Below are 11,898 nucleotides of genomic sequence, written 5' to 3'. Positions count from 1 at the left end.
TTTAACTCCCTCCCTCAGTCTTCCCCACTCCTCTTCCCTCCCCTCCACCTCTATCATAACAGCCAGCAAGTTCACTACTTGGACTTTTCCCGCTCCTTTCTGTAGCATGTATTTCCCCAGATCTCACCTGGGAAATCCACGTTCCCTTTGTATTCTCTATGGATTTAGTTTTTTTGCTGCTGATACATATTCTATGATATTTTTTGGATATCTACTCCTATGCCTTCCTCCAAGATAATCATCTCACCTGGAAACTCATCCTTGACTTTGCTAAACAGGCCATTTACCCAGCTTTTGTGAGGTTCTGAAATTATTTAAGATCAATTTATGGTATTTTGGCTTTCCCACCCATCTTCATGGTACATATTTTTCTGCTTATTTTCTTCACATGTTTTCTAACACATAGCTTTATGTTTTATTTGAATAGAAGATATCTGATTTGTCTTTTTTGACATGTGAATTAAGAGGCTAGATCTCTTTCTAGCAAGAGAAGACATGATACAGCGATTTTATCTTCTCCACAAGCAAAATATGAACACACGATTTTAACACACAAACGATAATCATGCAGAACCTTGAAACCAGAACTCTCCTAGAAAATTTACAATATGGTTGCTGCCTTTCTATTCCACCTATAGCAGAACCCTATAGGCACACTTAGTGCTAATGAGTTTCCTCCTGTTATGGAGCAAACTCTGAAAGGCTTTGAAAGGTAATTTAGAAAATTTTGGAAAATCTTTAGAAAAATATGCTGATAGGTAACTGCTCCTGCCTGGGCTTTCTTGCATCTGACGGCTGTGTCTGGATGATCGCTCTTCACCTTGACCATTTACCTGCAGTGCTACCTGTGATTCTTGCACACATTTGTACTCACTCCCTTTTTCTCTAAACTATTAGAAGCAGTGTTTCTCTGTGTTTTCTACATTTTCTCTTGGCTCCATATTAAACTGACAATTTTATTATCTCCTTATTATCTTTGTTATCTCTCTTTCTTCAGGTCTACTCTAGGATGTGAAGTCACAGACTTCATTTCAAGCGTATTCTTTTCCTCCTCTCCAGTTTCTGGTCCTCCCTTTGGTTACCTCTCTTATTTAGTCATTCATCAGTACGGGTTCTTCTAAATGGCAAGTATGAAAATAGTTTAGCAGAGAGACTTTGGAATCTGGCAATCTTGGGTTCCAATCTGACTGCATTACTTGTTGGGTAAACCCTTATACAAGTGGCTTCACCCCACAAGTTTAAATTCCATTTGTGAAAAAAATAAATTCCATTTGTGAAGTGGAGCTAACAACACAGATTAAATTATTTTTAAAATATGGATTTAAAAATCATTCACAAGCTTACAGAAACTAGAAAACCAAACATGATACACCAGAGAACATCTATTTATCATGCAGACCGAGACTTAGTGTGCAAAATCTACTTGTAGGTGAGAGGCAGTAGACATAAAGAATTACTGACTTTCTAGTTCAACCCACTCATTTTTTAGGTGAGAAAAATGAAGTGGAGAAAAAGGAAGTGGTAAGTGTGGGGTTGTCATATTTCAAGGAGCCTGAGATCAGAGCCTGAACCTGTCAAAGGGGTAGCCTCAGGTGAGTGCTGTCCATGGGACTGTTTTCCCAGATGCATTTCAGAGTCCCAGAACTTTCTTTCTCTCCTACTGTAAGTAATATAGCCAGCCTGACCCCAGCGAGTGACCCACTCTGAAGATTGGATGTTTCAGCTGCCTCTGTACTCTTGGATCCTTAGTCCTGGCCAATGGCCTCTGTGTGTGACTGCAAAACAATGGCCCTCATTTCCCCCTTCCACCATTTAATTCTTCCCTTGCTAGGTTACAGATATATTCCCAAATCCGATCCACCAAGGTCCTAGATGAACGGGATCATGCAGCATGATCCTACTCAGAGTAAGTTAGGGAGAAAGTTTCTGGTGTCTGACTTGCAAAGTTACAGCTCCTATCCCCACTATTTGCCTCTGAATCAAAGCATTTTCTAGGCCTAGGGATTTCAGTAGTAGGAAACTCGGGGCCCAATAATCCAGATCATAACATTTCTCTAAAAAGAGCAAGGAAAGAACAACAGAATCAAACATGGGTTTGAATCTGGATTCTACCTATTTCTACCTGGGTGGACATTGAGCAAGATATTTTGACCTTCTGCACGTCGGTTTTATAATCTGTAAAATGGGAGTGATACCACTTACCTCATAAAGCAGTTGTGAGGATAAGAATACTAGGTGGCTCAGTTGGTTAAGCATTGACTCTTGATTTTAGCTCAGGTCATATCTCAAGGTTTATGAAATCAAGCCCCATGTCAGGCTCTGTGCTGACAGCATGGAGCCTACTTGGGATTCTCTCTCTGCCCCCTCCCCACTTGCATTCATGCTCTCTCTCTCTCTCTCTCTCAAAATAAATATATAAACATTAAAAAGAAAGAGAGAGAGAGAATACTGTAAGTACCTAACACAGTGTAGGGCACATGACACAAACTCAATAAATAGTCATTCTGGTTAGACCTTTATTGGAAACTTGGAGGGCGGCAGTCAGAAATGAAAGCCTGGGCCCTGGCTCTAGCCCTCTATATCCCACCTGCTACTTCTGCCAACCTCCATCTCCTGCAAACCGTACCCAAGATGGAGCCCACACCTTAGCTACACCATGGGAGCAGCAAGTAACATCTCTGATGCGGCCTCAGGACCCCCGTTAGTTTCCCAACCACCTTTCTTACATCTGTCCAAGGCTTGTGTGTCTCTCCCCATCCAGAGTGAACTGATGGGCCAGATATTTAACTAACATTTATTGATTGCTAACTACTATATGCCACACACTGGGCAGGGGCTGGGGAGTGCGATGGGGAGAAGGACAAGATGTGCAGGAGAGGAGATGCCTTACTGCTTTACTTCTCCTGCCTCTATCATATCCACTTCCTAGCAGCTAAACCTACTTTTAAGTCCAATCTATATATTTAGGCCCAGTTTTTCCATCAACTTCAATAGAAGCAAGATGCACAGTTGTCTTCAGCTACCTTTCATTAAGGCTTGAAGTTAACCCTCATTTCCTAGACCCAAGGTCTGGTAGCCTAGCCTACCTGTGGAACTCAAGTGTACTTAAAAGACCTTCACTCTTAGCCATTCTAGGAGTCTGGTGTCACATAAGTGTGTCTACGGGGATATAGACACAGTAGTACTTTGTTCCTACATAGCATTATGACCCAGTCCTCTAGCCAAGTTTCCAAAACAGGGGGGAAATGCCTTACAGAGTTGATGGGGCTGAAGTACTGCAAATATTTCAAACCTTAGACAGAAAATATCTCACTGCTGTGCTGTGCTTTCCTACTTTGGGCCTCTCAGCCATTCCTGTCTTCCTCAGCACTTTCTATTTAGGGCTGTCATGATCTTCCATCTAAACAAAGTTTCTTTTGTACTCTAGGTCTGATACTTTCCCCTTTATAAGAAAAAAATGTCCAAGTCTTTCTGGAAATGTAACTCAGCTACTTAATGGTGGGAAGCTGCAAAGATTCAGCTGCTTGGCCATTTACTAGCCGGTAATGTCACTCCCTGAGGGGAGTTGCAAAAATAGGCAGGGGAGCGCCACTCCCTGTCAGGAGAAGCCAGAAAAACAAAGATCAATCGCCTACCAGCAGGGTGGTATCAGCCCTTCATGTGCTGTGCTAAAAACTTTAGTTTGTTTCCTTCTTTACCCTAACTTTGACCCTGTTTCCTAGCAACCAACCCTGTCAGTTTCTCACCCTAAACCCTATATAGGTGTGGGTTTTCTTTTCTGTAAAAAGAGAGTGTGTGAGGAGAGTGTGTGAAGAATAAAGGAGGCTTGATCAGAAAACACTTGTCTTGCCTCACTCTCTGTGCTCCCCTTCCTGCCCTACTCTCTCTTCCTCCCTCAGGAATGAACCTGCAAGGATTTACCGCCCACCGGCCACCGGTCACCGGCAGGGGCAGGACATGACAAGTGGCATCCCAACGTGCGGCTGAGTGAGGGAACATGACACTTAATATAACAATGCTCCAATGCATTCATTCGATCCAATTGTGTTTTCTATAGAGATGCCACATAAGACGTAATATTGATACATGCCATTAATATTGATGTTATCTGCAGTTACTAGTTTATGATCATGTATAACACTACCGACAATACAAAGACATTAAAAACGTTCTGCTACCTTAATTTTGTAACTTCTATTACTTTGCAATCAATGCATAAAGTAAAAAATGTATAGAAAACTTGGTTTAGGTAAAATGAATCAGAAAAAGCAGAGAGACTGAAAGGAGGAAGTCTAGTTAAGGGCTGTTGGAGAAAATATAGACAACAGATAATGAGAGCATGAACAAAGCTTTGTAACTTGGTGTTTGTAGTTATCCCTAATGAATACATAACCAAATCACTATATATTGTCACCTTTCCAAATCTGCAAATTCCCTGGCCTTAAGAGAATTTAATTCTTACTTCCCCAGCCCACACCTTCTCATGAAGGCAAGTTATTTTGTTATTGATCTCAGCACAGAGCTGTCAAACAGGTGCTTCTCCCTTAGTCTTGGCTTACCTTCCCCCCTGCCTGGAGCCCGGAAGGCATACTTTACACAGGGGCAAAGCAGGACACTCTGCTGTGCCCTCTCTGGCCACAGCCTCTCACCAGGGAGTGGTCACCTGTCATGCACACTATTCAAAACCAGGAACCAAGGTGTGGTCTGAGCTCCTTTAAGCACAAGGGTTTGGGGGCTCCTGGTGAGTCCCCAGAGAAGAGTCCAGAAGAGGAGGATGGAAGGGGGTTGGCCTGCTGGGGGGGGATTCCTCCTCTATCTCACTGTCAGCCTTCTGCTTCCAGGTAAGATGGGCAACAAGAGAAGACCAGAGTGGTTCTGAGGACATCTAGGAACTTCTCTGCAGCACTTGGAAGACATTAAGAATTAACATGTTAAATTTTTTTTCCCTAATACCTTTGTCTTGAGTGTGTGTATGTGGTATGTGTGTCTGTGTTTGTGTGTGTGTGTGTGTGTGTGTGTGTGTGTATCAGATAGAAAGACATTCTGCTGATGAGTACACAGTGACTTCTCTATTCCTGTCTGCCTGGGATCTGCCAAACTGTCCCACTTCACCACCTCTCCAATTACACTTTTTCATCCACTTCCAATGCCCCTCCCCCAGCACCCTCATCCCACTCTCCCTGTCTTCTTCCCTTGATATAGTATCTGTGAGAAGAGTAGCCAATGACTTTAAACATGTCATGAAGGAGTAAGTAAAACACTGAGGGAGGGTAGGAATCAATCTGAGGTAAATAATTTGCTTCCATGAGGCAATATTTGTTCCTAGCCTGGGTATATACCTTAAATATTATGAAAAGAGATGGAGTTGTAGAGGAGCAAGCAGAGCAAAAAAAAAAAAAAAAAAAAGATCACACAAAGCTGAAATGGGGCTAAGATTCTGCTCAGGTACTACCAAGATGGTTCCCTGGTCATGGTCAAGGAGGTCATGGCCTTACTATATGATTGGCATATGGTGCAAGCTCAGTGATATCATCTAGTTATCCCAATGCTGGAAATAAAACCCAAGATAACTGAGGTCACTAAATCTGAGAAGGGAAAAATAAATGCATAGCACCAGGGTACATACCCATTCAGAATACCTACTACATGTTATCCATATCTACCTAGGAAGCACATTTGTTTACTTCCCTTATTTTCTTAAAAGATCAGTTCTTGTCTTCAGTAAACAGAGGTCCCTGAGAATGAGGAAAACACATTATAGCAGAGTTCTAAGTGACCCAGATAACACATTTAGGACAGTGCTGAGAGGTTCTACTAGGTAGACCCAGAAGTCTGTGACATACATTTGAGGATTTGTTGAAGTGGTTGCCATTGCACCAAGGCCAAGTTTGAGTATAGATTTGGGCAGGTTTTGCATGAAGATGAAACAATAGAAATGAGAACAGAGCCCTGACTCATCTTACCACATCAACTTCCACCATTTGCCTACTTGACTAGCCCTGGCAGGAAGGGCTTTGGCCTTGGGAAACCTTGGCCCAGGGAGGAGGGCTCACCCTTCCTCCCAGTACGTTACCTGTTTTCTCTGTACAGAAAGGCTTCTGCCCTGGCAATAGAGGCCCTCTCTCACAGGTCTCTGCTCACTACAGGAAAAGGCGACACTTTCACCATCAATTGCTCAGGCTTTGACCAGCATGGGGTGGATCCTGCTGCCTTCCAATCAGTGTTTGACAGAAAGGCCTTCCGTCCAGTTGTCAACAACAGCATCCCCACTCGTGTCAACATCTCCTTCACTCTGTCTGCCATCCTGGAAGTGGTGAGACCTGGTCCCCACTTTCCATTGCTTCTAATAAGGAACAAGGATTCTCTGCCCTGTCAACCCAATACTGGTCTAGTGGTGAACATTCTGTCCTCTGAATGGGTTCCTTACAGATGAGAGGATTTTCGTATGGGCTGGGGAGACATAAAGAAGAATGCTACAGTGATATTTTTTCAGGAAGGATTTATTCTTGTGCCCTGTCCTTACTAGAATGCTCCAGAGAAAGAAAAGAGCAGTATGTCAGTTAAAACTGAATTGTCCCTAGATACAAGGGGAGACAAATAAGGAAAGACAGTCCAGATCTAGAACTATGCCTGTCCCAATATATTATTAAATATTCATAAGAGTATGAGGTGGGCATGGGTCAAGTCTTTTGTACTAACAGCCCTGGATGGGAATTTCTTTATCAGAATGCACAGCTCCAGCTTCTGACATCATTCCTGTGGATGAATTTGGTAAGGCAGCCTCAATATCTCCCTCCCACTTCCATTTATAAGTATAAATTTGAGGAGTGACCTAAAGGTTTCCTAGTCCAAATCTCTACCCAATATATAAGTCTTTCTGTAACCAAATAACTCCATTTAGAACTGGACTGGCCTTGGGGACACAAATCTCTCTGGGTAGCTTATGAAGTTGGAAATGGTGACCCAAGAAAATGTCCAAATGGTTACAGGCCAATATATTGGTGTGGTCCTGGGACCAAGGGATTTTAGGCTATATTTAAGGTCTGCTTGGAAAAAAAGGCCGCTAAAGGGGACTTTATCCATGACACTTGGCTAGATAAAGAGGGGGGGGAGACAGGCTGTGGTCATTAGGGACATGAGTGGGAGAAAGAAGATCAGACTCAAGGAAGAACAGGAGGGGAAGGAGAGGCTGATTGCATAAGCTCCACCATCACTCACCTGTTTCCCATTGCCCTGGCAACAGATGTGGGACAATGCCTTCATCAGCTGGAACCCAGAGGAGTGTGTCAGCATCGATCAACTCACTGTATCAGCTGAAAACCTGTGGCTCCCAGACGTCTTCATTGTGGAATCGTGCGTATCTGGGCTGGGGAAAGCCAGTATGAGCCAATCTGCAGAAAACAGCCTAGGGGCAGGGCACCGGAACATCAAAAAATTCAGACAGGGGTACTGTCTCAATTAATTGTCTCCCACAAAACATTATAAGGAGTACAAGAAACAAGATACAGTGACATTAGAGAAAGAGCCCAACAGGAGAGCACAGGAGAGGAAGACTTGGGAAGGGAAACAAACCTAATGACAGGAAGGGAAGCAAAACTAATGAAGGCATCACAGCACCCACTCCCTCCCTTTCACAAGCAGCATGGATGTGGATGGAGCACCTCCAGGTCTCACTGCAATTGTCAGCAGTGAAGGTCGAATGAAGTATGACCGGCCAGTGCGGGTGACCAGCATCTGTAATCTAGACATTTTCTACTTCCCTTTTGACCAACAGAACTGCACCTTCACCTTCAGCTCCTTCCTCCACACAGGTGAGCAAGACATGTGTTGGTAGTTACTCAAGATTTGAAGAAGATATTTAAGTGGTATAGGTATGGTTAGAGAAGGTTTTAGATCAGTGTTTCTCAACTCTGGCTGCCCACTAAACCTTTTTAAAAATGCCAATGACTATGCATCACTCCGGAGATTCCAATTTAATCATTCCAGGTGGGGCCCAGGTACTGTTAGTTCTTATATGTCCTAAGGTGATGTTAATGTGCAGACAGGATTAAGAATTACTGCTTTAGGGGCACCTGGGTGGCTCAGTCAGTTAAGTGTCCAACTTTGGCTTAGGTCATGACCTCATGGTTCATGAATTCTAGCCCCACATCAGGTTCTGTGCTGACAGCCTACTTCAGATTCTTTGTCTCCCTCTCTCTCTGCCCCCCCCCACAGCTCATACTCTGTATCTCTCAAAATAAATAAACATTAGAAAATACAAATAAAAAAGTAAACTTAAAAAAATAGAACTACTGCTTGAGATCTTGGATGGCCCTTGTGCCAAATGAGGTCATTCTGATCCTGAGCTACTGCATCTCCACAATTTTTAGCTGAGATCTTTTATTTTTTTTTATTTTTTTTAAATGTTTATTTCTTTACTTTGAGTGAGAGAAAGAGAGAGAGCACACATAAGTGGGGAAAGGGCAAAGAGAGGGAGAGAGAGAATCTTAAGCAGGCTCCATGCTGTCAGCGCTGAGCCTGATGCAGGGGGAGATTATGACCTGAGCTGAAATCAAGAGTTGGACCCTAACCAACTGAGCCATTCAGGCACCCCTAGCTAAAACCTTTTAATTTTGATAGCTAACACACTTAAACCAGTAAACACCCTGAATGCCATCAGGTGTCATGTGGCAGATTTGGATAAATTAATCATTATAATGGCCCTACGTGTAATTATAAAAAGGTTGAGCTCTTCATGTTTGATTCCACCAAAACAACATCATAAAAATGGGGAACAAAGAAGGGAAATGGGAATGATTGCAGAAGTTCTCGACTCATGTTTGAGTCATATCCAACATTCCCATAACAACTTTGACTCATTCTTGTTTTCAACCAAAAAAATAAAAAAATCAATGCTGCAGCCTGCACACACATGAACTGTGGTCCTGTAATCCACTTTTGAGAAAACTTGGATGCCTTGCCTTAAAGGAGCAGGGAGGAAAATTTGTTGAAGAAGGTCAGTAAGGGAGGAATTAAGTCTAGAGACAAGAAGCTGGGAGAATTTCTGCCCTTGGCCTCTTTTGCAGTGGACAGCATTCTCCTGGGAATGGACAAGGAAGTGTGGGAGATAACAGACACATCCCGCAACCTCATCCAGACCCAGGGAGAGTGGGAGCTCCTGGGCATCAACAAGGCCACCCCAAAGATGTGGGTGGGCAGCAACCTGTATGACCAGATCATGTTCTATGTAAGTCCAGGGATCCCTGTTTCACTTCTGATCCCAGTTGCTCTTTGATTTTTCTCTTAAGCTAAGGGTTTTGGGGATGTAAAAAAGAATTTCCAGGCGGTTAAGCACCTACTCCCCACTCCACCCTCTATCCTAACTGCCCTGAAGAACGATACCCAGGGCCTCGCCCTTCCCATCACCTCTTTCCCATCCCCACCCTGCAGGGAAGAGGGTGGGCTGGGCTGTTACAAGCTCTACTGCTCAGAATGACAGCCATCTCTGATGTTCCAAAGGGCCTACTTGCCCCTAGAAGTCTACAATTGTGTTTCCAGCAGGTTCACAATTAAATGCATGTGTTACCTAAAGTGATCATCCCACAGCCAGCTTCAGCACCTCGGCAAGAATTAGTCAAGTATACAAGTTGAGCCCTCTGACATCAGTTTATTTGCCACATTTCCACAATCCTTCCCACAGGTGGCCATCAGGCGCAGGCCCAGCCTCTACATCATAAACCTGCTGGTGCCCAGTGGCTTTCTGGTTGCCATTGACGCCCTCAGCTTCTACCTGCCGGCAGAAAGCGAGAATCGTGCCCCATTCAAGATAACACTTCTGCTGGGCTACAACGTCTTCCTGCTCATGATGAATGACCTACTCCCTGCAACTGGCACCCCCCTCATCAGTATGGTCCCTCCCACTTTCCAGGGAAGCAAAGGCAGCAGGGCACAGGGAGGTAGACCAGGAGAACAGGCTGCCTCTCACTTAAGGAGGGAAGGGATTCCGAGGAAAGATGGATTTGGAGAGTATTAAGACGAGTGTAGAAAAGAATCTGCCCTAGTTTACTTAGAATTTGCTTTGTCTTCAGGTGTCTACTTTGCCCTGTGTCTGTCCCTGATGGTGATCAGCCTGCTAGAAACCATCTTCATCACCCACCTATTGCACATGGCTACCACCCAGCCCCCACCAATGCCTTGGTGGCTCCACTCTCTGCTCCTCAACTGCACCAGCCCATGGAAGTGCTGCTCTGCTGCACCTGGGAAGGGAAATAAGGGCCTGGGCCTCACCCACCTGCATGGTAAGGGAAGTCAGCCCTGCCTACACTTTCTCTTTCCACATCTCCACTCGTTTACTCTTTCTTCCCTCCCTGTCCCCCTCATTCCCCAGGTGAACTTCATGGCCCAGGCTGGGTCTGTCTCTCTGTAGGTGTGAAGGAGCCCGTGGAGTTAGTGGGGAAGATGCCAGGTCCCAGAGAGGCAGAGTTAAATGGGTGTCCTGGGTCACCAAGGACCCATCAGGAAGATGAGACCCAGAAGCAGCACTTGGTCAACCTGTGGGTGCAGTTCAGCCACATGATGGACACCCTGCTCTTCCGCCTCTACCTGCTCTTCATGGCCACCTTCATCATCACAGTCATTGTCCTCTGGAACACCTAGGCAGACATCCATATCCACTTCTTCCTGCAGACCACAGCTTTCAGTTTTTCTTGGTCTTAGAGCCAGCCAGACCTGGGCCCCATTCCTGATCTTAGCCACTTAGCCCCAGTGACTACCATGTCCCCATCCATACTCCCCAAACTCCAACACAACCATACCAAGCAGGTTCAGAATAGCCCCCCAAATTTCCCTGATCTCATATGTCATGGTCCTCACTTTCAGTGTTCTTTAGTCACACCTAACTTCTGACTCTCTTATCATTGGAGGTCAGGGTCAAAAGAGACTCTCCTTGATTGATTGTCCCCAAAAAACAACTTTTCTGGAAGCACTGGCTCCTCAGTACATTTGCTATAGGTCCACAAACACTGGGGCATAGAGTTCTCTTGCAGATGCTTTGATAGTTCACTCTAAACAGGTATAATCTGATTTGAGACACTTTCAGAGTTTTGTAAGAATGAAAAGGTCAAGTCTCCTTTGTAAGAAGTACTATAAAATATTTACAATTGCAAAATGTTTCTTGTATCAACTACTTTCATTTCACTTGCCTTTAGTGCTCTCATTCCTGAAATTGCTCTTTGAAATAAATTATATATTGTGTCCTTTTTCTTCCCCCTCTGAATTCATAAAATCAGACAGGGCCTTCTGAATATATTTGCTTGGAGGAGGGCTGGGAAGACTAGTTAGAACCTCAATTTAAGGTTCAGGTTAGGGGCACCTAGGTGGCTAGTTGATTAAGTGTCTGACTCTTCATTTTGGCTCAGGTCATGATCTCATGGTTTGTGAGATCGAGCTGTGGGATATGGAGACTGTTTAAAGCTTCCTTCTCTCTCTCTCTCTCTCTCTCTCTCTCTCTCTCTCTTTCTCTCTCAAAAAATAAAACACAACACAACACAAAACAAAAAACCAAGGGGGTGGTTCAGATTAAATAAATTATCCTATAGCAACATAACTAGTTGCTTTGTAGCCATTTAAAGTCAGAATAAAGTCTAATACCATAGAAACAGGTCCATGATATATACAGTGGAAAAAAACAAGTTACAACACAGTCATTATACATAATTTCTGTTAAAAAAAAAAAAAGGAGGGCCAGAGAGAAGGGCAGAGAAAAAGATATGTATGGCTAGAGACAAAAACATAAGCAAACTTTGTCCTGGATTATGGGATTGGACGTGTTTATTATTTTCTTTTATATCTTCATTTGTGTTTCCTTTTCCTTTAAGTTTATTTATTTTAAAAGAGAGTCTTTTCTTTTTTTTAAGTTCA

General features: G+C 43.8%; 1 protein-coding gene across 1 annotated transcript; it reads left to right on the top strand.

Annotated features, from left to right (window-relative positions):
• Positions 1 to 4,774: 4,774 nt before the first annotated feature.
• LOC115292731 (5-hydroxytryptamine receptor 3C-like) lies at positions 4,775 to 10,635 on the top strand. Its single transcript, XM_029940765.1, has 9 exons — positions 4,775 to 4,841; positions 6,147 to 6,313; positions 6,727 to 6,771; positions 7,244 to 7,353; positions 7,642 to 7,811; positions 9,066 to 9,226; positions 9,680 to 9,884; positions 10,068 to 10,277; positions 10,406 to 10,635. Exons 1-9 carry the CDS (start codon positions 4,775 to 4,777, stop codon positions 10,633 to 10,635), a joined length of 1,365 nt encoding a protein of 454 aa, XP_029796625.1.
• The last annotated feature ends 1,263 nt before the right edge of the window (positions 10,636 to 11,898 follow it).

This window comes from Suricata suricatta, chromosome 5, assembly GCF_006229205.1.
Source record: "Suricata suricatta isolate VVHF042 chromosome 5, meerkat_22Aug2017_6uvM2_HiC, whole genome shotgun sequence".
NCBI classification, from domain to species: domain Eukaryota; kingdom Metazoa; phylum Chordata; class Mammalia; order Carnivora; family Herpestidae; genus Suricata; species Suricata suricatta.
This window is presented reverse-complemented; position numbering and strand designations above follow the sequence as displayed.